General features: G+C 40.2%; 2 protein-coding genes across 2 annotated transcripts; both read left to right on the forward strand.

Annotated features, from left to right (window-relative positions):
- The first annotated feature begins 4,133 nt into the window (after window positions 1-4,133).
- On the forward strand, window positions 4,134-9,585 carry LOC128484182 (taste receptor type 2 member 40-like). Its single transcript, XM_053460501.1, has 2 exons — window positions 4,134-5,017; window positions 9,513-9,585. The coding sequence occupies exons 1-2, from the start codon at window positions 4,134-4,136 to the stop codon at window positions 9,583-9,585; spliced, it is 957 nt and encodes a 318-aa protein (XP_053316476.1).
- Window positions 9,586-14,805: 5,220 nt separating this feature from the next.
- On the forward strand, window positions 14,806-16,179 carry LOC128484183 (taste receptor type 2 member 40-like). Its single transcript, XM_053460502.1, has 2 exons — window positions 14,806-15,546; window positions 16,114-16,179. Exons 1-2 carry the CDS (start codon window positions 14,806-14,808, stop codon window positions 16,177-16,179), a joined length of 807 nt encoding a protein of 268 aa, XP_053316477.1.
- Window positions 16,180-27,605: the final 11,426 nt, after the last annotated feature.

The raw sequence follows: 27,605 nt of genomic DNA on the forward strand, positions 1-27,605 counted from the left end.
CCCGCACCCAACGTCAGCGGCACAGCCTACCCATATTCTGAAAAGGGATGTCTCCCAGTTGCTGGAGCCTGGATGTTCCCAGTGTTGGAGAACTTCTATACCTTGGGATTCTAAATTATATAGATATCTTTATCAAGCAGCTCAAGAGAAATCACACAGATGTGATACTCTATACAAAACAAAAATAGATAACAAGGACAAGATGTGTTCCCTCACAAAACAGATAACAAGGACAAGGATGTGTTCCTTCACACCTGGTATACCAGTCGCTGTATTATACAGTATGGGATACTCAATAGCATCTTGCGATTACCTTTCACAAATGCAACTTGATGCCGATCATTGCTGTTTTGAATTTGGAGACCAGCAGTATATACGATCTTTTGCAAGACCTTTTCGAATGCAAAGTATAAGCAAACACTAGTAAGTGCGGCTTTGTATGAACGATCCCAGTGCTGTGATTCAGCATTCTAACCTCTCTATGCATGAGGTTTAACAGATGAGTAAATATTAGTGTATTAGAATGGGAACGCATAAGAAGAGTGTGGGGAGATGTGATAGAAACGTAGAAATACTCAAAGGGATTTAACCCCTTCGCGACCTTTACCTTTGAAGGTCGCTAAATGACCTTTGACGGTCCTGAACCGTCATAAAATTAAATAAGCTTAGAAAGTGATCAACGATCACTTTCTTCGCTTAAACGGCGTTACTGTAATGCCTCGAAGTCGAGGCATTCAGTAACGCCGAGATCGGCATCGGGGGCCATGTCTGGCCCCTCCCCGGGGCGTCAACAGCCGCCATACATTGTATGGCGGCGGACGCCCGTTTTAAAAGCGTTTAGGAGGCGATCAACGATCGCCTCCTAAACTTAAATGGTGTCGCTGGAATGCCCCGATCAGGAGGCATCCAGCGACACCAAACACTTACCTTTGGATGGGCTGTGACCGCTCCGGAGAGCGGTCACAGCCGCAGCTGCCGGTGATCTTCGCCATCAAGCAAGATGGCGGCGGCCCAGGAAAATAAACAATAAAGATAAGAGTTAGCTAGACGGTCTCCAGACCCTCTAGAGAACTCTGGCTCCACTTGCTGGTTGAATACAGGTACTGCATTCAACCATGCAAGTCAATGGAGCCCAGCTTTCTAATCACTATGTGATTAGTAAAATATTCCAAAAAAAAAAAAAATGGAAAAAAAAAAATGTGCTAACATTTAAAAATAATTATGCAGTGATGTCACTAGATGAACCATCCAGTACATTGCAAAATGTGTAAAAAAAATATAAAAAAAGTATTAAAAAAATAAAATAAAAAAATAAAGTTTATTATTTTGAGCAAGTGCTAAAATTTCTCAAAAATCTCAACAAAGAGTTAAAATAAAAGCACTTCAAATACCCAAGGGGTGTCTAATATATAAAAAAATGGCTGATGGGGTAAATTGGAGTGGCCAAGCTCAAAGATAGGGCATAGGTACAGACTGACCAAAATGGAGAAAAAAAGCGCACTTCCCAAATGTGGCATTTTAAATCTCAAACAACCCGACAAACCCATGCATGTGGGGTATCGCTGTACTCAGGAGATGTTCCTGAACACATATTGGGGGGTTGTTTGACAGTGACATATACCAGAACCTGTATATCTATAACTAAAGTACAATTTGTGTGAAAAAAAAAATACTATTACAAAGTTTGACAAAGTGTAGTTCTATAATTGGTGCATGGAAAGGGTTAAAATAACAGCATTTGGAATACCCTGGGGTGTCTAGTTTTCAAAAATATATGGTTTGAATGGGTTAAATTGAGTTAACCCGCTTCAAAGATATTCCAAAGAGGAGATGGAGGCAGAATGACCAAATGACCACCTGGATTACGCATGCCCCAAAAGTAGCCTTTTACCAGCCAAACAATCTGACAAACCCATGCATGTGGGGTATCGCTGTACTCAGGAGATGTTGCTGAACACATATTGGGGGGTTGTTTGACAGTGACATATACCAGGACCTGTATATCTATAACTAAAGTACAATTTGTGTGAAAAAAAAAAATAAAAAAAATTACTATTACAAAGTTTGACAAAGTGTAGTTGTATAATTGGTGCATGGAAAGGGTTAAAATAACAGCATTTGGAATACCCTGGGGTGTCTAGTTTTCAAAAATATATGGTTTGAGGGGGTTAAATTGAGTTAAACGGCTTCAAAGATCTTCTAAAGAGGAGATGGAGGCAGACTGACCAGATTTGTTAAAAAAGATTTGGAAATCATAAAACGCTGCTTGTACTTATTGCCCTATAACTTACAAAAAACAGCAAAAAAACATAAAAACATTGGGTATTTCTAAACTCAGGACAAGTAGTAGAATCTATTTAGCTAGTTTTTTTACTTGCTTTTTTAGGTGAGTAAAAGATTTTTCAAATAAAAGTCATAAAATGTGTTTTTTTTTCAATTTTTCACCATGTTTTTTTTATTTTTTCTATAGTAAATAAGATGATACAATCAAAATAATGGTATCCGAAGAAAGCCCATCTTGTCCTGAAAAAAACAATATATAACTTATGTGGGTACACTAAATGGGTGAGGAGAAAATTACAGCTGAACACAAGCACCACAAAAGTATTAAAACAGCCTCGGTCCCACAGGGTACAAAACGAAAAATGAGCCCGGTCCTTAAGGGGTTAACAAAGTACAGGTGTGAAGTTTATTTCAAAGGAGGAGAAATGTGAGAACACGAGGCAAGAGTCTAAAACTAGAGGGTCAGAGGCTGAGCTGGAATGGAAGGAAGTTTTACTTTACTGAGAAAGTAAAGACTGACTAAAAAAGTTGCATTTATTAAGCAATAAAAATGTCATCTTAGAGGGGATATTATAATGTTGTATAAGTATGTGCGGGGCCGATATAAAGAGTGACCTGTTTATTAACAGAAATGTACAAAGAACAAGAGGTCGTCCTCTGAGACTGGAAGAGCAAAGATTTCATAGGCTATAACGCAAAGGATTCTTTACAGAAAGGTCAATAAGGTTATGGAATCCACTGCCAGGAGAGATAGTTCTATCAGACGCAATGGGTGCCTTCAAAAGGGGTAACAAGCAGAACATACAGGGGTGTAAATGAAAGAACAACTTTGCTGCGTTGATTTTAGTCATGCTTGATAAAGGTCCCTTTGCGGACTAAAATGTTGCTTTTTTTTAACATGCTAAAATAAACTTTCATAAGTTTTAAACTTTTAAGTCCTAGTGTGCACCTACTTATCTTGTATATGCTATTTTGAGCTATGGATGTTTGCACCTGGGCGATTTTCTACTATTATATTTACATTTTTTTGATTTTGGGTGTGCATGAACTCTTGCATTTTTATATATATATATGTATACCCTATGTTGTCTGCTTTTTAGAAATGGGTATTTTTGTGCGTCAGTTTGGGACTGTTTGTTCAATTATACAGGATTTGGGAAAATATAGCTTGTATAAAGTAAGGTGGAATTTCTAATACTAACTTGTGAATGCCAAGAGCAGATGAAGAGCCAATGAAGTATATGTATGTATATATATATAGATATATATATATATATATATAAATATATATAAATGTGTTTCCAAACTCAAGGTAACTGAATTTATCCCCAATAAAATTCCCAATTTCTTGACTTGAAAATGTGAGGAGATATTGATATATGCCCATGTACATAGAACGCTGTCCTTTAAATGAGAAAATTAGAATTGAGGAAAATCTTGTTCTCCTGTACAAGAAAGCCTTTACTCTTAAAGGGGCACTCCAGCCATCATTTGCACTTTAGTGGAAATTATAGGTGGGTGGTCACTTTAAATTTGTGCCCCTCGCAAATATGGATTGTGCAGACCCCATTTCTATTTGCACCCCCCTCCCGCAACTTGTATTCCTCATTGGTGAGGCTTCATGGCAAACTGTAGCGTCCCTTTAAAGGTTTGAGAAGTGTAACATTTACATTTTGACATGCAAAACATTTGTCTCGTTCACACCCTAATCCTAGCTTTGCATTGAAATCTGACGCTCTGTACAAGAGGACCACTTTGAATAGCACACAAAGCTACGTATTAGGGTGCGTTTCTAAACTCAATTTGTGGTAGTTCTTCCAGTGAAGGAATTACAATCAAAGTCGATAATAATGGATTCTCCCCTCCGTGTGGCGTTAATATCGGTGCTGTCCATTGAGTGCATTCTGGGGACAGCATTGAATGCATTTATTGTGACTGTTTGTTTGCTGAAATGGCTGAGATGCAAACGCATGCCAAGCAGCGACAAGATCTTGCTATCTCTCAGCTTGTCCAGAATTTGTCTACAGTGGGCTAACACTTTGCACAATTTCTTGCGTGCTTCCTTACCCGCTTTATACACGCAGGTTCGTTTCAGCAGCATCTTCTTGGTCGTGAGAATGGTCTTCAACTACTCCAGCCTCTGGCTGGCCACTCTGCTGTGTGTGTTTTACTGCGTGAAAATTGCAAACTACAGGTCCGCGATATTCACCTACGTGAAGGGCAGGATCTCTGGACTGGTCCCGTGGCTCATTCTGGCATCTCTGTTCATTTCTTTGACTTCAAGTCTTCCACTTGGATGGTACTCTTTTACCCTTCACGACAAAAATTCAACCCACGGCAACTCGTCGAGCCAAGAAACGTACTTGGTACAGAATTTTACAAATCAGTTCCTTCTGTACTGTTTGCGATCTTCTCTTCCTTTCGTGATATTCTGCGTTGCAGGTTTTCTTTTAATTAAATCTCTGTGGGTGCATACCAGACAGATGAAAAACGGCGTAGCCAGTCTCCAAAATGCAAAGTTGGACGTTCACGCCAGTGTGGTGAAAAGTATGATCTTCTTTTTCTGTCTCTACCTCGTATTTTTCATGGTCATGAATTTGATATTTTCTGGACTGCTGCCAGTGGGAAGCGTGTGGATGGTCCTGTGTTCAATTTTGGTTTCTGCGTATCCATTTCTGCATTCAGCCATGCTCATCTATACCAACAGCAAATTGAAAGAGTCTTTTGGGAATCTGTGTAGCGGTGTTGTTAAACACCTTAACAAAGTTAGACGGAAGTAATTCCAATACTCAACTGCTGTTTGATGCTATTTATTATTATTTTTACTTATTACAATTTACTTCTGGTATCAACATTCTATTGCATTTGTAGTCTGTTTTTTTGTGGATAGCGTAATGCCTCCTCTTTTTTTTTTTTTGGAGTAAGTAAATTACCGTAAGATGATAGGGGTGTACCTGAAAACGCATAGCCCTAAGTACACAATTACAACCTTTTCTTCATCTGAGAAAAGGTGAAGCTGTGCATTGACACAACTCTCAGCCATTCTGTTATAACGACGTGGGAGTTTTATTCCAGTGACTGATGTCCCGCAGGGGGACCTTGGTTTAATTTTAGGCTTAAAATAACATGTAATAAGTTTGTGTGGAAAGTGGAGAAAGGCATTGTTAACATCAAAATGCTGACATCTAGGCAATCACCGCTCTAGATTTGTTTTGGAACCTCTCTAAGAACTAGGTAGGTTTTTGGGGGATAGTTTTTTGCATGCTTGAAGTACCATGTGGATACACAAGACATTTCTATCTTTAGGATGCAACGTAGATACAACAGAAGTCTTTCCACGAAGGGAAAAACTTTACATAATGGGCACACCCGGGAACTCTCTGAGTTTAGCCTGGAGAACTCCGGGAGAAGCACTAGTACCCCGGGTCAGCACCAGAACCCACCAGGTCCCAGGGTCCTGACACCCCCACTCCGTAACCATTTTCCATTTAAATGGTGTTTCCTGCGTTGTCAGTGTTCTAAGAGTTTTGTGGAGGCGGCTCCGTGATGGTTCCTGCAGTGTATGTTCCACTATTATTATTATTATTATCTTTTATTTATATAGCGCCAACAGTTGACGCAGTGCTTCATACAATACATAAATTCAAGGGATATGACAAGACGAGAATTGACAGACTAAGACAAACCGATACATTTGGTGGAGAGAGCCCTGCTCGCAAGCTTACAATCTAGAGGATGGCTTAACATGCACTATTTGGGTTAATGTTATTGCCATATTCCCTATTGTAATAGCAATGAGGACTTTGCATGACCTCTAAATCAATATATAAACAAAAAATGTCCTCCTCAACCTCATGTCCTCTACCAGTTGCCTGGTATAATGAGGGTTCTGCGCAAAATCTTAGCTGTTCCTAGCACTGCACTCTTCTGGACGTCGTTCTTTATGTTGTTCCTAGGATCTGTTGGAGTCGCTCTCTCAGAGGTTTTTTTTCCAGTCACGAGGTGAGATCTTGCATGGAGCCCCAGAACGAGGGAGATTGACAGTTATTTTGTGTTTCTTCCATTTGCGAATAATCGCACCAACTGTTGTCACCTTCTCACCAAGCTGCTTGGCGATGGTCTTATACCCCATTCCAGCCTTGCGTAGCTCTACAATCTTGTCCCTGACATTCTTGGACAGCTCTTTGGTCTTGGCCATGGTGGAGAGTTTGGAATCTGATTGATTGCTTCTATGGACAGGCAACTTTTATTCATGTAACAAGCTGAGATTAGGAGCACTACCTGTAAGAGAGTGCCCCTATTCTCAGCACGTTACCTGTATAAATGACACCTTGGAGCCAGGCATCTTGCTGATTGATAGGGGATCAAATACTTATTTCACTGAGTAAAATGCAAATCACTTTATAACTTATTTGAAATGCGTTATTCTGGCTTTCTTTGTTATTCTGTCTCTCACTGTTCAAATAAACCTACCATTAAAATTATAGACTGATCATGTCTTTGTCAGTGGGCAAATGTACAAAATCAGCAGGGGATCAAATAATTTTTTCCTTCACTGTAGGCATATATAAAACGAGTTGATTCACATGAGGAGGATATCATTTTGCCTCTTTATTTTAATGGTAAAATCTGACCTTGAATATGCGTAGCAACTCTGGGTACAGGTCCTTAACAAGAACGTTACGGAACTAGAAAAGGAAAGGGGTTCTTTACAGTAAGGACAATAAAGGTATGGAATTCATTTCCAAGGGAGGTGGTGCTATGAAAACCAATGAATGCCTTTCAAAAAACATTGTTTTTAGAAAAGCAAAACATGCAGGGCTATAAATTACAGAATAAACGATTAATGAGTTTCTTGATCCAAGGAGAAATTTGATTGCCTTTTTGAGTCAAGAAGGAATTTATCCCCCCCTAGGTGGGAAAATTTGAAAAATAGTTTAATTGTTTTTTTTTGTTGCCTCGCCAATGATGCTGGTGTGTATTTTGCATACCACTTGCTATAACTTTTAACGTTACTCTCGAGATATATTTTTCTACAACTCTCTCCCTTGTGATGAATTAAAGTCTGCAGTACAAATATTTGCCACAAGAGGGAGCTCTGCGCCTACTGCGAATTAGACAGTAAGAGCTACATCCACACTACTGAGAAATATTCATTTTTTTCTGCCCATTTCATTGATTTTAGTAGATAACGAAATATGACAAAATATTATGCAATGTAAGATAGGATTAACCACTCCATTGTATCCTACAGAGAGTTATCCATAGGTGGGACAAGGTCTTTGCAAATGTGAGTTTGATAGCTCAAACTCTGCTGCTGTCTGCCAGTCTCCCCAATCTCTGCTGTCATCCGACAGCGTGCTATGCTCTCCAGTTCCCTGCTCCGTACCTCTAGGTGGCTCCTAAGGCCGAAGCTGCAGCAGACATCAGCAAACAGACACTTCTACACCTACCTACCTATCTGAAAGCAGTAGAGGGACTAGGAAAGGTGAGTGAAGGGACCGCGAATCAGTGTATTTAGTAGGGGAACCACTATAAAGCGCAAATATCTCCAAATCTACAAATATAATTGTCTTAAAAGTATTATATTATGTTTTATATTATGTTTTACTTTTTTTATATAAATATCAAGACCTATATAACATTTTCCTGCTGTGTTCATAATTATTATGCTAATAGGATACAGTCTATATAAACAGAACAGTTACAACTTAATGTAAATCCATACATATGTTGGTAATTTAAATAGTAGATTTGCATCGTAACCCAAGCTCTTCAACAGCAGCGACGTTGGAAACCACAACGACTTTGAGGTGTAAAAAGTGCTGAGCGCACTTTGCATTTTAAACAAAATTTGTTGGTGTAAAGAACAGACCCCACATTTGCAATAGTATCTTTTGCCTCAATGTTGCAAGATTCCTTGAATTTCTAACAAAAAAAATCAAGATAATATATATCATCTTGTAAATGGTTTTTAGGTCCTTGTGTATTGAGTGCATTTTTCAGAACCATGTCAACCTCTGGATCACAAATTGCCAACACATTTCTGGTTATGTGAAGGTAACAATCTTGTAATTAATACCTGGGATTCTCAAGTCTTACGTTCCGTTGGTGCAGTTTTAGTTTGCCAGAATTCAACCAATAATGTATTTTAGGATCACAAAATAAAATCCTCCAGTTACTACAAGGAACCCAATCCAGTGCACTAAAATATGCCCTCAAAAGCTAGTAATCTTGAAACATAGCAACATAGCAATAATTAATGTTGAGGTCCCTAAAAAAAATCTCCCAACAGTTAGAAATTCCCCCTTAATTTTATATCAAGTCCTCATATTTGAAGAGGGCGATTATGTGTAATGATTCCCCAACAGAGCAGCTTGACACTTGTTTCGTCTGTCACCTCGTCATCCAGATTTCCAGGTCTAAAGATGATGATATCATCCAATGCTCTAAAAGTATATCGACTAAACATAAGGAATTGTGTTACTGGTTCAGTAGGTAGAGAAATCTGCTCCCTATCAAAAGTTAATGGGGAAATGTTCTTTGGCAAATAGTCTAGCCTGCTCCGTAATACAAAGTGGCCACTGCCATACCAAACAAAAGGCTCTCTGAGTCATCTAAAATAAGCTGACTGGTTGTCAAGCTCTCCTAAGAGTGAATCAATGGAACATTTGATGTGAAAGAAGTCATACCTACTGATGATCACCCTTGGAGAAGAAGAAAGACCTAGAATTATCATAAAACTGCATATAGTGATCACGTACGTGCATTTGCAATGAAGACGCCACATACATTTAAAAGGACAAAGGTGCGGAGTGCATAATCGTGTCCCTAATATTGTGCGGCAGTGATAAACTGTACACCCATTTGAAGGCGTTGTATAAAACAATAAATAATAATAATATGTACTAAATTCATAATCACATCTTTCAGGTCTATGCCTGCTTTCAGAATGGTCAAGTATCTTTCTTGTCTCGTACGTTCATTGTCTCATGCTCCAATGCTGTATTATTTTGGCTTGTTCTATTTTGGATGAAGGAATTCAGATCTATCACTTTGTAAGGCCAACTTATAGACTTTCTTCAAAGCTCTATTTGGGTATGCATTTAGAAAACGTACCTGTGTATAATTGTAGATTCCTTCTCCCTACTGCTATAACATACAGCAGCAAAATTGTGTTGAAAGAGAGCACACAAAAGGATGCCAATTAAAACATTAGCATTGATTAGCCTTTATCACATTAAAAATAAGAAGTTCTGCGACAAGCCATCGGTTTTATCTGTTGTTAAACAAATATTATAAACGTAGCATATCAAAATTATCATAGCTGATATTTATGACACAGAAGGGTAAAACTAGACTATGGTGTAAGTACCTTTCTGATATGTAATGTAAAAGAAACACAAATACAAAAATATGCCAAAGTAATTGCACTTGTTAGCGCTCATACAAACATTTTGAAAGTCCACATCTCCCAAGGACTATTAACATTTCCAATGTCCAGATTTATCCAATATTTTTAAGAGACAGCTAATGGTGTGGTTGAATGTAACCTATGCTTCCATTCCAGTTCCTTTCTAAGTAGTGGAGTATCCCTTTAATTCCATTATAAATTGCAAGAATACCAAAGTATCATGTTAAAAGAACATTTTCCAATAAGATGTAAACGATAACTCAGAAAGTGTAGAAAGGTAAAGCAACCTTGGATGGATAGGGAGGGCTAATTGCATTTGACCATTTTGTAGTGGAACTCTTAGTCCTAACTAGAGAGAAAAAGATCATTAAAATTTGGCATCCAACAACTGATATTAAATCACATTAGTACATCTAAAAATAATATTTAATTTTCACCTCCGCTACACCTTACATAATTTGCAATGTTCTCGAGATGTTATGCAAAACCTAAAACTAACCATTTTTTTCATTTGCATTGGTATGTTAATAAAGTCGATGATACAGAGTCACGCACATTCTTCAGCATCTGGCATTAAACATCCATAAATAACCAGCCATATTAACTCTTTAATGATCTATGATGTGCCAGGCACGTCACTGAAAAACATATAGTTAAGGACCAATGCCTGGCATGTCATGGGGTTAAAAAGCATAAAAAGCACTAAAAAAAGCTGCAGGGGCCCTGTGTGATCGCTCTCAGGAATGGTCGCATTTGCCATATTCAATATGGCGGGGGCTGGCTGGTTAAAAAGAGCAATCAGCGATATGGTCAGTCGATGTTGCTGAAATGCCTCAATATCGAGGCATTTAGCAACACACACAAAAAAATCAGGGGCCTTGTGTGATTGTCTCTGAGAGCTATCACAAGCACCATAGTGAGACGCATCATTTCACCCTCCTGAGAACTGTGAGCTATGCAGGTCAATAAATAAAAATGTAATAAAAAAAATAAGACCAGGGAACCAGGTAGTTCTATTGTAAAATAAATAAATAATAAAACAAATGTTGACGCTGAATCATCCACAAAATTCTAATGGGATGTAAATAAGTTGAATTGGCGAGCTTGAAAGCTGTCCCAAATAAAACATGAACGCAGGATGACCAGATTTGGAAAAAAAATTTAAATAGCAATATACCACTTGTACTCATTGCCCTACAACTTGTAAAAAAATATAAAAACATAAAAAAATTAGTATTTCAAAACCCATATAGGACAAATATTAGAATATATTTAGCAGGTTTTCCATTAGGTTTTGTAGATGAGTAAAATATTTTTCAAATAAAAGAAAAAGTGTGATTTTATTTTCACCATATTTTCTGGAAAGTCTAAAGAAAGCCCTTCTCGTCCAGTAAAAAGAAACAATATACAATTTGTGTAAATGAGAAAGAAGAAAATTATAGCTAAACACAAACACAGCAGAATCAACAGCCTTGGTCACGAAGCGTACAAAATTAAAAAAAACAACTCAGCCCTTAAGGGGCTAAATGTAAGATATCCTAGGAAATAAAACTGATTTTAGGATTTTAACTACAATGTTCAAAATTGGTTTTTTTTGCCATTGAAATAAATACATTTATTTTAATATTACATTTTGGTTAATGGCTGAAAAGATTCCATAAAAAATCAGCCATTTCCAGCTACAATAATCATTTACAACATTAACCCCATCTGCACTGGATTTCTGATCCATTTTTTTATGTTATTTTAACGAACACAATTTGAAAATCAAGGGCCCATTACGTTTGAACTGTAGTGTACTTATAGAGGTTTGGTCGAATATGTCTATATTCGGAAAGCAAATCTGATACAGACTGTAGAAACAGCATGGTCACATCCTAATGGGTATATTACCTGATTGAAATAATAGATTTGCATTGTAACTAAAGCCTTTTTTTTACAGCAGTGATATTTGAAACCACAAAGGTTTGGAGGTGAAGAAAGGCCTAAGAGCACATTGCATTTTTGCCAAAAAAAAATTGTTGTAAAGACAGACTTTTTAATAGAATCTCTAAAAGAAAACCAAGATAATTCAATTACTCTTGCAATTGTCCGTCATTGTGGATTGAGTGTACTGATTGTTGTTGAATGGATCAAACGTTTGCCTTCCAAGCGCCCAATGAAAATATAGTCAGACCTTTCTTTCACTGCTCCACTACACTGCTTTATTTTCTTTGTATCTTTTATTTTCAAGACTATGTTAATGAAAATGATATGATTTTAGAACTATGTCAGCCTCAGGTTGAAAGGTACAAAAAGCTCCAAACTATACAGTTATAATATTTACATTATTATTAGGGCTGCAACAACTAATCGATAAAATCGATAATAATCGATAATGAAATTCGTTGGCAACGAATTTCATTATCGATTAGTTGAATCGATTATTATCGATTTATAAAATGAGGGTTTTTTCAGAGCTCTGAAAAATCCCCCTCATTATATAATCCGTTTAGTCTGACTCACCGTCTCACAGCAGCAGCTCCTACTTACTCCCCCTCCCTGTAATCACTGTGACAACTGGCCCCGCCCCTTCCTTCTCCAGGCCAGAACCACATGGCTGTGACACTCATCTAACTGTAAGTATATGTATATACCGTATTGGCTCGAATATAGGCCGCACTTTTTTCCCCCACTTTAAGTTTTTAAAGTGGGGGTGCGGCCTATATTCGGGCTCTAGCGCCCGACGCCCGGGACATGCAGTCCCGGGCGCCGGGCAGGCAGCGGGGTTAAGATACAGATCCCCCGCAGCGGTGCAGGGGACCTGCATCCTTCTCCCCGATACGCTCAGACAGCCTCCCCTGCCAGCACTTCCCACGGGGGGGGGGTGCCGGCACGGGAGGTTATCTAAGCGTTTTACCTCTGCCCCCCCCTCCTCGACTTACCGGAGCAGACTCCCGGGTGTCTTGCGGGGCCGGCGGGAGACATTTACGCAATACGCGCATGCAACTTCCGGTACCGGAAGTTGCATACGCGTATTGGTCCCTCGCCGGCCCCGCAAGACACCCGGGAGTCTGCTCCGGTAAGTCGAGGAGGGGGGGGCAGAGGAGGACAGCGACAGCGGCAGCGTATCGCGGGGAGGGAGGACAGCGGCAGCGTATCGCGGGGAGGGAGGACAGCGGCAGCGTATCGCGGGGAGGGAGGACAGCGGCAGCGGATCTCGGGGAGGGAGGACAGCGGCAGCGGATCTCGGGGAGGGAGGACAGCGGCAGCGGATCTCGGGGAGGGAGGACAGCGGCAGCGGATCTCGGGGAGGGAGGACAGTGGCAGCGTATCCCGGGGAGGGAGGACAGTGGCAGCATATCTCGGGGGGGGGGACAGAGTGGCAGCATGTTTTTTTTGGTGCTTTTTTAAAGAAAAAAAACTTTTTCTTTAAAAAAGCACCAAACTTTTAGGGTGCGGCCTATATACGGGGGCGGCCTATATCCGAGCCAATACGGTATATATATATATATATATATATATATATATATAATGTGTATGTGTGTGTATATATATATATATATATATATATATATATATATATATATATGTATGTGTGTGTGTGTGTGTATATATATATATATATGTATATATATATATATATATATATATATATATATGTGTGTATATATGTATGTAATATATATATATATATATATATATTTGGGCTACTGAAAGTTAGGGGAGGTGGGGGTTAATTTAGGGGCAGTTATGGTTAGTGGGGTGTTTAGGGTTAATTTAGGGGCAGTTATGGTTAATTGGGTGTTTAGGGTTAATTTAGGGGCAGTTATGTTAATAGGGTGTTTAGGGTTAATTTAGGAGCAGCTGTGGTTAATGGGGTGTTTGGGGTTAATTTAGGGGATGCTGTGGTTAAGGGGTGTTAAGGGTTAATTTAGGGGCAGTTATGGTTAATGGGGAGTTTAGGGTTAATTTAGGGGAATCTAAATCCTGGGGGCAGTGAAGTGACATATCTGGGGGTATAAGGCATATACAGTATATAAGGCATATGTGGGGAGGGCAGTGTGGCATGTCTGGGGAGGACGGAGTGGTGTATCAGGGTGTATAAGGCATATCTGGGGGTAGAGTGGCATATCTGGGGGTAGAGAAGTGGCATGTCTGGGAGGCAGGGTGGCATGTCTGGGGAGGATGGAGTGGTGTTTCAGGGGGTATATCAGGCGTATCAGGCACAGTGGCATGTGGGGGGTAGAGTGGAGTGGCAGATGTGGGAGGCAGCGTGGAGTGGCAGATGTGGGAGGCAGCGTGGAGTGGCAGATGTGGGAGGCAGCGTGGTGTGGTATATGTGGGAGGCAGCGTGGAGTGCTGTGGTAGGCAGCGTGGCATATGTGGGGGGGCAGCATGGCATGTCTGGGAGGCAGCGTAGCAAGCCTGGGCTCAAATGTGCATATATTGGGGGGCTGGTTGGGAAATAAAGACAAGAAATGTATTATCAAAGTTTTTTTTATTCTGCTGTTTGTATTTAACATCATTTGTTTAGTAAATTATTTTAAATAAATGAAAAATTTACATCCATTTTTTTATCCGATTAATCGATTAATCGAAAAAATAATCGGCCAACTAATCGATTATTAAAATAATCGTTAGTTGCAGCCCTAATTATTATATAGTTGCCATCACATTCGCTTGGTTGGCCCTCTTTTATGTCTAATGTATGGTGGTTGGATAAATATTTATCAGATTTTTAGGAGTCTTAGGACGAAAAATTATGACCTTAGATTGATAGGGAGCGCCATGGGATTTGGCCATATTGGGGTAGAACTCTCAATGCTAACAAGAGAGACAAAGACCATTAAACTTCTATTAAATAAATTTAAATAAATAAATAATATTTAAAGCTAAATAATTTACATTTTTTCACCTCCGCTACACCTCACATAATTTGCAATGTTCTCGAGGAGCAGACATTATGCAAAACCTAAAACTAACTTACCCTTTTTTCATTTGCATCGGGATCTTAATAAAGTTGAGGATACAGAGTCGCGAGCATTCATAAAGTTAACATCCATCAAGAACCGGCCGTATGAATATAAGACAGCCTTGGGGAAAAAAACGATTTTAGGATTCACGCCATGGTTTTCCAAGCTGCCATTTTTTTAACTACTATGCTCGGAATTGAAATTTCCATTGGAATAGCCCTAAATACATTTATTTTAATAACAAGTTTGGGTTTGTGGCTGAAACACCGAAATTTGAAAACTATTGACCTAATCCTCGTATGTCTTGGAATGGCTCGATTTCTTCTACTGATCAGTGGTGCAGTAGGTGTTTCGTCTGTACTAGTTATTCATTGGCTTTATAGACTAAACGGGTTTCTTAAAATATTTTTGGCTTTTGCAGACTTTGCTAACTTCTGCAGCCTCTGGTTTGGAACTTTGCTTTGTGTCTTCTACTGTGTGAAGATCACGAACTATAACCACAGGCTCTTCGTCCAGCTGAAGATGAGCATCTCCAGAATGATTCCCAGGCTCCTGTTGGTATCTGTCGCTTTTTCTTTTGTGTCTGCTCTGCCATTTGGATTGTATGTGTATGAAATGCCCTTCTACAACTCCACAAATATTACCGGCGATGCCAACGAACGACAGGATATTTTGGTGGTCAATTACGTCAAGGGCTCCTTGTTTTACTTAGCAGGAGCGGCGGTACCATTGACTATATTTTGTACCACAATGTACGTTCTAATCAGATCATTAAAGAGCCACCTTGATCATATGAACACTATGAATGCTGGCTTCAGGAACCCTAGGCTTAATGCCCATATAAATGCTATTAAAAGTATGCTGTGTTTCTTGTTCTTTTACCTTATCTCTTTTGTAGGTTCATGCTGCCTGAATCCAAGCATAAAATCCAGGAATAAAATATGGATATCTTTAAGTTACATTTGTTTGAGCTCCTATCCGAGCCTGCACTCTATTGCTTTGATATCGAGCCATAAGAGACTAAATCTGCCCATCCGGAGACTCCTTGGCTGGGTAGTAAAAAAATGTAAATTCTAAATCAGAATCCTGCGTTTGTAACTAACAATGGAGAGAGCTAGTTCAGTCTTTGAGTGAATAGATTAGATTCAAAAGATAACCATGGACTTTATAACAGAGTAACAGAGCAAACTACTATTGTCCAATAAATAGTCTATTAAGATGTAGCTAGCAATTTGAGAATTTAAGTGGCATTTATATATATATATCTGCCAGTATAGATTCAAAATCAGCACCTAAATATATATTTGATGTGTATGTTATGCAAATAAAATTATGAGTTATTGTTCTGAGTCTCTGATTCCTTAAAGTCAACAAAACTTTCACATGGAATATATGCGATGTGTGTAATATGCGATTAAAAAAAATATCTTTGCAAGTAACTTGTTTGTCTTATTTCTTTAGATAAACTGTGCTACTAGTGCGAATATAATGACTGGAAAGCCGACGCTTCTAGTTCACCAAACCTAGTTAATTAAGAAGCCAATATATTTGAACCGCTTGGTGTGTGAAGAACTCCTCTGAGACTCAACAGTACAACAGCGCTCAATGAAAGTGGTAGAATCCAGTATGTGGGTGAAGAGTCAGCACTGTAAACAGGGCAGCCGGGTCTGGTACACGAGAGGTTAATGTTATCAGGATAGCCGAGTCTGGTGCACGAGAGGTTAACGTAATCAGGATAGCCAGGTCTGGTACACGAGAGGTTAACGTAATCAGGATAGCCGGGTCTGGTACACGAGAGGTTAACGTAATCAGGATAGCCGGGTCTGGTACACGAGAGGTTAACGTAATCAGGACAGCCAGGTCTGGTAGACGAGAGGTTAACGTTATCAGGATAGCCAGATCCGGTACATGAGGGGTTAACCGAGGATAAGCAGGGAAAGCATGTCTACTCGGCACAATAACTAAGCACTGATTGAACCTCAGTGCTCAGTTTTTGAATTGCCCGCTAGTAGACACCACGCCCATGGACGTGATGTTACGTGAGCGCATTCCCTGCCAACAGTGTCTTGGAAGACATAACGTTAGGCAAGACGTCTAGCAGAAGGCATGTGAGCAGTGGAGGCAGAAGCGGAGGGAACAGAGGACGCGACGCGGTCCCAGGACCCTGACACCAAGCTATGATTGGCATTTGGCGGTGTTCCCAAAAAATCTGGTTAAGGTTCAAAGTGGGTATATGTGTTAAGCATTCGGAGTCCAATAATTCTAACAGGTGCTGCCTGTTTAGGATCAGCCAATGCGAACTCCACATGAAACAATCTAGGCCAGGATGCGAGAAGTTACATAGAGCAAAAGGAAAAAAAATCTATAGTAAATCATTGCAATGAAAATCCTGCCTCAAATCAGAGGATTCTGTTCTATTTTAGGACAGCTGAAGGAGTGAGGCAACATTTTTTTTAAAGACACTGTTTGTTATTTTTGGGAAATGTCGTGCTGGTCCCACAGCAGTAGCGCAGACTAAAATTTCTAAACTAGTAGCGTGAGGTCCACAGAACCCCTGGGATTTTTAGTTTAAGGAAGTTTTTTCTTATTGTCAGGAAGGTTTATTATATGGATAAGTGGAACAGCTCCCAGCAGAAGTGGTTGATGCTATAAGGCTAGGTTTCCACTTGGGTTTTTGTCCTGCGTTTTTTTTCTTGATGAAAAACGCCAAGAAAACTGCCACTGCATTTTCCTGCGTTTTGGCGTTTTTTCTGGAGTTTTTTTTCTGGCGTTTTAGCCTTCCTGTGGAAATTGCTTTTTTTGACCTTCCGCGTGGCCGGAGCCCAGAAGATCCCAGTTATGCATGTAACAATATTGTGAATACTATAATGGTGCTTTGCCCTAGGTCCTCTTAATGGCATCTGTGCTGGCCCAGCATGCCTTATGCTAGAGAAAATAAAAGGTCCAGTGCTGGGCTAGCACAATTGGTGTTAACATTAGGCAGATTTACAGGACCCAGATGAAGGTGGATTTTGGCCCATCGTTTTCTCTGCAGGTGGCCTCTGGTGAAAGGGAAGGCTGGATGAAAGTTTTTCCAAGGACTCTAAGGCTAGATTTCCACTTGGTTTTTTTTTTTGCTAAAAACGCCCATAAAAATGCCAATAGCGCCACCTGGCGTTTTTTTAGTGAAAAACGGCTGCAGCCAGATGTTAGCTGTTCTTCAATAGGAAATCGCAAAATGCCATTTCCACTTGGCGTTTTTCTGTTTGGCGTTTTTTCAGTCCTCTTTGGCGTTTTTCTGCTTTTTTGGGCTCTGTGGCAGTTTTTCAAAATCGCAGCATGTTGACACTCTGGCGTTTTTTGCAAGAAATCTTGGCGTTTTTCTCCAATAGAAGTCTATGGGAGAGAAAAAACGCCATGAGGCTAGGTTTCCACTTGGGTTTTTGTCCGGCGTTTTTTTCTTGATGAAAAACGCCAAGAAAACTGCCAGTGCATTTACCTGCGTTTTGGCGTTTTTTCTGCAGTTTTTTCTGGCGTTTTAGCCTTTCTGTGGAAATAGCTTTTTTTGACCTTAGGCAGTTTTTCCAGCCTTTACAAGTTAGAAGTTTCACCCAGCTAAAAGGGATTAGGATAAATGGCAAGTATCTGCCCTCTCCTGATGTCATTTCCTTGGTAGAGTTCTACTTAAACTCGCCCCGGCGGACCCTTTTGTCTCTTTTCTGTGGTTTGTAAGGCATGCTTTATTCCGAATGTCTGCTCCTCTAGGAAGATTGGCCCCAAATGATGGTGCAAATTGTTTGCTGTTGCTTTTGGCACGCAGGATCCAGTCGGGTACGTTTGTTTCTTCCCAATGGTGTAAAATTCAATATGAACTTTGTTTTGTGTGAAACTGTTTGTTTCCAGCCTATTTCTCGTAGGACACACAGATACTGGGTCCATCCTCTGCATTGTAACTGTGGAAAAAAACGCCATAAAAAACGCCAAGGCAAAAAACCCACATGGCTTTTTCATGGCGTTTTTTCTCTCCCATAGACTCCTATTGGAGAAAAACGCCAAGATTTTCTTGCAAAAAACGCCAGAGTGTCAACATGCTGCGATTCTGAAAAACTGCCACAGAGCCCAAAAAAGCAGAAAAACGCCAAAGAGGACTGAAAAAACGCCAAACAGAAAAACGCCAAGTGGATATGGCATTGTGCGATTTCCTATTGAAGAACAGCTAACATCTGGCTGCAGCGTTTTTTCACTAAAAAAACGCCGTGTGGCTGAATTGACGTTTTTATGGGCGTTTTTAGCAAAAAAAAAACAAGTGGAAACCTAGCCTAATACAGTAATATAATGTACGGGATAGGCATATGGCTCCTGAATCCAAGACCGATTAATGAACCTTTACATCAGATTAAACAGCCAGATGGGCCGGATGAGTCTGATCTGCTGTAAAATTATCTTTCTTATGTTTCTCTACAAAAAAGGAACCATTTGGGGAACACTTTGCCACCAGGAAGGAACATCTTTCCATAATACCGGGTATTGGAGTTAAACATACACTTCATGTGGAGGGAACAAATTTTATCAAACTAATACTTATATATATATACCGTATTTGCTTAATTATAAGACGAGGTTTTTTTCAGAGTAAATATCAATGAGTTAGGTGATAACATAAGCACTAGCGCTAGGGTCCTGTTGGTGGATTGTGAAAGTGTACACTCAGATGTTAGGGTCAGGTTACAGGATGATGATCAGATTAGGTCACTGGCTACTGGTCACTGGTGAGATTGATCAATTATCAGGGACCTAAAGGATCATTAATTATTGTCTACATAGCATTTTATTGGGTATAAAAATGTTAAAAATTAAATATTGTAAAAAATGTATTGTAAGTGACAAGTTTAGGCAGCTGACATTGGTGAAACTGTACAATAATCAGTGACCTAAAGTATAGTTAGTAATAGTTAATTATGAATTGTATGGTGTTGGTTTTTGCAGGTCAATGCTGTTGGAGGCACATTTTATTTCATCATTCAATAATGGTAGTTCTTAGGAGCAAATCATTGATTTTAATTGGTCCCCACAAGCTTGTGGGAACACAAGCATTAACCATTGAAGGCGTTAACACTGTGTGATCATGCTCATGGAGAGACTAGGCAGCGGGGGAAGGTTGGGGCTGGTCCCCGGTTGAGTGTGGAGACCAAAGAAACTCAGGGCCCTGAAGCTGCCTATGGTAGCTGGAACACAACTGTCGATAAATAGCCGATCGCAGGGCTAAGCCTGCATGACTGCTTATGTTGGAGCATGGGCAGTGATCTCTCAGAGACAACAGAGAAAAATGAGTTAGGAGTAATTATTTCCAAGGCGTTAAAGGTAAGCAGGCAATGCACTTAAAGGCGGGGGGGAGCAGAGAGGGGGTTCTGCCACTTTACAGATTTCTGGTAAGACCTCAGCTAGAATATTGTGTACCGTTTTAAAGACCCCAGAGAGTTCCGAGGAGAGCTACAAATTTGAAAGACTGTGTGATCTCAAAATGTTACGCTTGGTGTAGAAAAGAGAAAGAGGGGGTGAGAAAGAGATATTTAAATACATACAGGGCATATATCAATAGGATGGTCTGTGCCAAGGTCCATAAGGTCAAATGTTTTGAGGGAAGGGCAGAGCATCGTTTTTCAAGAACAGACTAAACCATATTCTAATAGCTAGAAGGATGTTTATTTAATAGTCACCCAAACCACATCATACATATTTGGTTATTATATTTGTAAATAGACATTATGCAAATTTTTTAGCCAATACGTTCCTTTTTGAGTCCACATTTGCATCTTAGGGAACGATAAAGAGCTGCCCGGCTCAGACTATCTACAATGCAGGATCTTTTGGAGGAAACATAACATCTTCCTACAGATTGCAGGATACGAACCATGTATTTCCTAGCTACCATTTTCGTTGGAATTGCTATTATAGAAAATGTCGTCGGCATACTCATCAATACATTAATTGCGGCAATCAATATCATTCGGTGGCTGGAATTGAAAAGGATGCAGTTAATTGATGTGATCCTAACATGGTTGGCATTGTCTCGAGTTCTTCTTCTAATCTTCTTAGGAGCTTTCCAAATTCACCAAAGGCTGTATGTATTCAAGAACATTCTTACATTCCTTATACTTGGTACAATGTTTGCGAACTTCTGCAGCCTCTGGACCGGGACTGTGCTCTGTGTCTTCTACTGCGTGAAGATCACAAACTATAATCACAGCTTATTCCTTCAGCTCAAGGTAAATATCTCTAGAATGGTTTCCAGGTTCCTCTGGGCATCATTGGTCTTTTCTGCCATCTTTACGCTGCCATATGGACTCTATAGATTTGAAACACACTTTAATTCAACAAATGTCAACGGCAGTGTTAATGATCGAACACTAATCAATTACCTTATTGGTGTCGGCATGTATGTTTCAGGAGCTTCTTTACCATTGGTTATATTTTTTGTTGCATTTTCTCTTCTAATCTGGTCGTTGTGGAGTCATGGACGACGCATGAAGTCTATGAGTGTTGGCTTCAGGAATCCTAAACTTGATGCTCATATAAGTGCTGTTAAAAATATGCTATCTTTTTTGTTTTTCTACTTAATATTTTTTGCAGGTACAAACTTACTAACACTTAGCCTACAGCAAGACAACCTGCTGTGGCGCTATTTGTGTTTCATTTGTGCCAGTTCTTACCCAAGCCTTCACTCTGTTGTTTTGGTATCAAACCATAGAGGACTGAAGCAATCCATTTGGAAAATCTTCTCTAGGGCAATGAAAAAAGTCACCTTAAGACGTTAATCTAAACGCTAAAAGATGTTCATCACTTGTCACCCAAACTCCCTGAAAAAATGTATAGAAATGTAAAAAATATTCACGTGGCAGACAAAGATAATCGCCTAACATGGCGGACACGGTGTAGCATTACTCTGGAGACCTGGATACGTCAATTAGCTCTGGTGCCTCCGGTGGCCAAATGCGGAATTACATGAGAATAATTCTCTACTGGTGGTTATTATTATATATTATTATTATTTTAAGCAATCTAAATCAAAACGGCTTTTTTGTATTTGACCTTTGTGAAAACTATTAGACCAATTTCAAGAATTTTCATTGCATCACCGCATTCCGGATTAAGAATCTGAAAATCTTCTAATCGAAATCTCATTGATTAGTGAAAAATATGGGCAGAAATTCAAGACAATGCCTAAGGCAAAAAAAATGAAAAAACATCATCACTGTGTTCCTGATTAAGGATTCAGAAGACAAGGTGGACCGGCATTGACCAAGTTGTGGTCAGGGATATGTTCCTCAGCAACGCCGACTCCGATACCCCTACAACTGAAGGGGATCTTGAAACTCTCTTTAAGAATCTGAGATCTTCAGTCATTTGGAGAATAAGAGAGATTGCATGCTGAATGCTCCAGAAAATGTAAAATATCTTGATGGTAACATTTATTTGCATTGAATTACAGCATCACTAGGAAGGTATTGATCACAGGGGCTGGCGTTGTTATATGAGAAAGTGAGGCATCATACAAGATATTGGAATTGATTAGCTTCGTGGAAAGCAATGAAAATGGTCATTTCTGTAACATGTACATCTTTGAGTTTCTTGATAGAGACTGCACACACAGCAAGTGACACCCTGCCAACTTATCTGCTAGGTCTTCTTTTAAAGCGACAACAATGTCATAGTGTGTTCAAATACCAATAACCAAAGTTATGGAGGGCAAATGTGACGGAAAACCCTTCCATTTAAAATTAAGGGGGTAGTAGAAGCATCATTAAACGCTCATCTACAGACACCAGACAAGCCAGAAGGCCTGTTTTTCCCTCAGAAAGCTCATGATGCTGCCACAAGGGATTCTGGGTAGGCACATGCAAATAAGGTCAACAATGATCACCGTTTGCCTCTATATCCACTTTATACACGGATCCCTTGATTCATTTGAGTGTATTCAAGTAAGTTTAGATACTTTTGAGGGCTGAAATTGCTATTCTTGTTATAGACTAATATAAGCTACTAAATATAGAAATCACAGAAGTGGGATAAAAATGGGAGCTTCAACTGAGATAAGAATAGAGGTCTAGATATTTGAATGCGTTTGATAACTGGGTGGTCCTTTGAAATGTTTTGCCCCTCTTTGCAAATGCCTGGGCGAATTCTTCTGACAAATGGTATACTTACCGCCAGTGAACTCTGTGCAGATCACAGACCACATAACGACAGCGTCCTTACTCATCTCAAATGGAACATTTCCAAACTGGTTCCCAAGTATTTTTTGGCACCGGTGGAATTTTTTGGTCTCCAGTTTGCAATTTAAGCGGTATATGCTCCAGACTCCTGAAACATATACGCAGGAGATGGACATTTAACCCTCCTGAAGCCTCATAATGAAGGAGACCATTGAGGTGAAGGGAATTTTCCAGATAATGCAAGAGGTCAAGATCTTCAGGAAGAAGAATCCCTGAGCCAAATGTACCTGCCTTGTCCTCTGTGTGGCGACTGCAGAAAGTTTTCCAGATCCATGCTTAGCTGGGTCTGGCAGGGAGGCTTAAGGCCATGGGCATTTAATCAAGGCCATCAAAGCCTAGACTGGGCTCAAATCGGGAGCAAGTTTTATTAACTTTATTTGGGGTATTTTTGTTGTAAATAAAATCACAATCTGTCAGAAATATTGTTTGTAGTGAGCCCTACTGTATTTCCCCTACAGTACAGTTATGTAGCTATACATATATTATATATGTTTACACATAAGGGGATTCAACAAAGGTCATCACTTTTATAGAGCGTCGGCAGACTCTAAACTAACGCTAAAATGTACAATAAAAATAATTAACCATAACATAGACACTCTTCAGGGCACGTTTTATATAGAAAGAGAAGATTCAGATATTATTAGAGAAGGAATGAGAGAGAAAATGAGGGTCTACATGGGCGAGGATGATTTGATTTTAACGAGGGTCATGTGGAGAAGTTAATCTTCTGCTTCCTGAAGGGCATGCGCTGTCTACTCATTGCCCGCCAGCTCCAGTGGTGGCTTCGGAGAGGGTGCCAGGAGGTTCTAATTAGGGATGCGCCGATACCAGTTTTTTGAGACCGAGTACAAGTAGCGATACTTTTTGTCAAGTACTCACCGATACCAATTACTGATACTTGTTTTTTTTGGGAGCGGCACCAGGAGGCAGGCAATACGGAGCGACACTGACTCTGGGATCAGTCAGTGAATCAGCATTGGTATAGGAGCTGGGTGGCGAGCGAGCGGCACTTGACTGACACTGACTGCGGCAGCATGCGCTCGCTCAGTCATATAGGCAGGCAGGGCAGGACTGGGACTGAAAAGCAGCCCTGGAAACATTTGGAGAAAGGGGCGTAACTAGAAACCTCAGTGCCCCTGTGCGAGAATCTGTTAAGGCCCCCCCCAACCCATCTATCCCTTTCTCACGATCTACCCTCTCCCTCCCTACCCCTGCTGAGCGCCGGCATATGACGTCATATGCCGACGCTCAGCGTGAAGCGCCGGCACTCGAGACAAACGCCTCACGCTCCTAACACTGCACTCTGGGCAGCGCTGAGGCAGGCGGCAGCGGCGGGGAGCAGAGGCATCCTGGATTTCTGTCAGTCAGGGGGGCCCAAGAGTTGCCAAGCGGTCGTTTTCAGCAACCGCTCAGCACCCCTTGGGCCCCCCTGACTGGCAGAACTCCAGGGCCCGGTCGCAGTCGCAACCCGGTAGTTCCGCCACTGTTTGGAGACCTGCCTCATATAGTTTATCTCGCGATTGAGCTCTTATACCCACACGCACCCCTTATACATACCCGAGTCACACTATTTGCCATACAAATAACTATAAAACATTCTTTTTATCACATTATTTGTATTAAAATGCCAAAAAGCAAAAGTGTTAAAAAGCCCCTAATGAAATACATTACACAGAATGGAATCAAAACATTTGCTACAGCGAACATTTTTAGATGAAAAAGTTCTATTTTATTCAGTGGAACAAAAGAGCGATCACATCATTCTTCACCATATTCTGGTAAAACATATTTCTTCATGTAAACTATTTTTTCATATTTAATAAAAGCTATGATTGAGAAATTCTTGTTTTTTGTTTTTATTTCCTTTTATTTGCCAACCTACTAGTGATGTCCGGATCATGAACGAATCGTTCATTTGATCCGGTTCTTTTTAGTGATCCGGATGAGTCGGTTCACTAGACTGAACGATTCGTTTGTAGCGGTTCAGTCTGTGAATCATCATGCAGCTGTAACCTGATCCTAGAGCTGTGAGTCATCTGCAGAGCACTCTAGGGTCAGGTTACAGCTCATTAATTCTCACAGGAACGATGACTCATAGAGTCAGAGAGTCGTTCGAAGAGTCGAATGAACCGAAGAGTCGAATGAACCGAAGAGTCGAATGAACCGAAGAGTCGAATGAACCGAAGAGTCGAATGATTCGAATCTTACAGGGATCCGGATCTTACAAGGATCCGAATCTTACAGAGATTCGAATCATTCAGAGAATATCACTGATACCATACTTTTATAAATAAATACATTAATAATGTTCACACTGCCCCCAGGATTTAGATTCCCCTGAGTTTGCCCCCCTTTACCTATAACTGCACCTACAGTTAACTTTATTAAATTAATTAAATTAACCCTCAATCATCAGCATAAAATTAACCCTTATACCCCATCAACCATAACTGCCCCTGAAATTAACCGTAAAGATCCCATTAACCATAACGGCCCCTGAAATTAACCCTAAAGACCCCATTAACCATAACGGCCCCTGAAATTAACCCTAATAAATTGGTATGGTTGATGGGGTCTTTAGTGTTAATTTGGGGGCAGTTATGCTTAATGGGGTGTTTAAGGATAATTTAGGGGCAGTTATGCTTAATGGGGTCTTTAGTGTTAATTTAGGGGCAGTTATGCTTAATGAGGTGTTTAGGGTTAATTTGGGGGCAGTTATGCTTAATGGGGTCTTTAGTGTTAATTTAGGGGCATTTATGCTTAATGAGGTGTTTAGGGTTAATTTGGGGGCAGTTATGCTTAATGGGGTGTTTAGGGTTAATTTGGGGGCAGTTATGCTTAATGGGGTCTTTAGTGTTAATTTGGGGGCAGTTATGCTTAATGGGGTCTTTAGTGTTAATTTGGGGGCAGTTATGCTTAATGGGGTCTTTAGTGTTAATTTGGGGGCAGTTATGCTTAATGGGGTGTTTAGGGTTAATTTGGGGGCAGTTATGCTTAATGGGGTGTTTAGGGTTAATTTAGGGGCAGTTATGCTTAATGGGGTGTTTAGGGTTAATTTGGGGGCAGTTATGGTTAATGGGGTGTTAAGGGTTAATTTTAGGGGCAGTCATGGTTGATGGGGTGTTAAGGGTTAATTTTAGGGCAGTCATGGTTGATGGGGTGTTTAGGGTTAATTTAATGGTGAGGGTTAATTTAATTAATTTAATAAAGTTAGCTTAAGGTGCAGTTGCAGGTAAAGGGGAATGTAAATCCTGGGGGCAGTGATTATTAATGTATTTATTTATAACAGTATGGTGATATTATCTGAATGATTAGAATGCCAATGAAGGCAGAGAGTCGTTCAAAGATCCGGATCTTACAATGATCCGGATCTTACAATGATCCGGATCTTACAATGATCCGGATCTTACAGTGATCCGGATCACTGTAAGATTCGGATCCCTGTAAGATCCGAATCTTTGAACGACTCTCTGCCTTCATTGACATCACTGGAGGCAGGGGGGAGGATTCATAATGAAAGGGGCGGGGCCAATCGTTAGTGTGCCTGCACGGAGTTACTGGAAAACAGTAACTCCGTGCAGACACACTGAGTGATCCGAAGATCCGGATCATGAATCGGATCATTTCAGTGAACGAATCGAAATGATCCGATTCACTTTAATGATCCGAACTTCCCATCACTACAACCTACCCCCCCCCCAGTTATGCACACCTGCCCCCAGGCTTGCCACTCTGCCCCCAAAAATGCCTTATACCCCCCTATATGCCACTTTTATATGCCACACTTTTATTCTGGAGGGGGTATAGGGAGCCATTGGTCAGGGTGGCACAGTGGGGCAGTGGACAAAAACCGGTAAAATAAGAAAATTAGTCTGGCAGAGGTGTTCAGATTGGATTTTAATGCTGAAAGGTGTGATATTGGGAGGTAGCAACCATCCAGATGGGAAATCAAAAAGGAATAACTAAGTGTTTTAGTAGTGTTTTGTGTGAAGATGTCTCCCAGTTGGCAGGATTTGGTGAATGACTTGATGTGAGGGGTGGTTGGGAGACCAGAGTGTAAAAAAAAACCAAAACACACACATTAATAAAAAATATTTTATTGTTTATTTTTATCTGATCAATGATTGTGGTCATTGATTATTGATTGGAATCAATGTCAGTGGCCTAAATTGTCACTTACAAGTGACTTGATTTATTATTTTAATTTTTAATGATATTTTCAGTCCTTAGGTCACTGAATAGTCTCACTGATCTTGGGAGGGAAAACTTTCCAGCTTATCTTGTGTGTATCTTTTTGAATTTTACTCTCATGCAAGGAGTCTTAAGAAGCCCCTCATTCTTGCCAGGAACTTTGTATAAAGTCCAAAGTAATTTTTGGTCAAAATTTAGTGTCAAAAATGTATCTTGAAAATGAGGAGAGGTTTTAAGGGTTGGATCTTCGAATAATGCGTGGAGGCGGCTTCTATTCTGAATCAATCTATGGTGATACCTGGGAATTCTCCAAGCTTCGGCCGGAGACTCCGGGAGAAGCGCCACTTCTTCCAGTTCTCTGTGTCAACACCCAAATCATCCAGGTCTTCCTGATCCACTCCACTTCCCCCCCTATTTCTCCCTTAAATGGGGGTGTCGTTGTAAGGGATAATGAAAACCAGTTAAAAATGTAACAATAAACCAATATTGTGAAATAAAAACAAAGAC

Source organism: Spea bombifrons, chromosome 3 (assembly GCF_027358695.1).
Source record: "Spea bombifrons isolate aSpeBom1 chromosome 3, aSpeBom1.2.pri, whole genome shotgun sequence".
Lineage (NCBI taxonomy): Eukaryota > Metazoa > Chordata > Amphibia > Anura > Pelobatidae > Spea > Spea bombifrons.

Bases quoted from the DNA above. Each gene is read 5' to 3' on its own strand.
- LOC128484182 (XM_053460501.1), top strand. From the start codon at position 4,134: ATGGATTCTCCCCTCCGTGTGGCGTTAATATCGGTGCTGTCCATTGAG. The intron at 5,018-9,512 runs GTGTAGCGGTGT...AGCATTGATTAG, and splicing joins AAAGAGTCTTTTGGGAATCT to CCTTTATCACATTAAAAATA.
- LOC128484183 (XM_053460502.1), top strand. From the start codon at position 14,806: ATGGTTTTCCAAGCTGCCATTTTTTTAACTACTATGCTCGGAATTGAA. The intron at 15,547-16,113 runs GTAGGTTCATGC...TTATTTCTTTAG, and splicing joins TCTTTTACCTTATCTCTTTT to ATAAACTGTGCTACTAGTGC.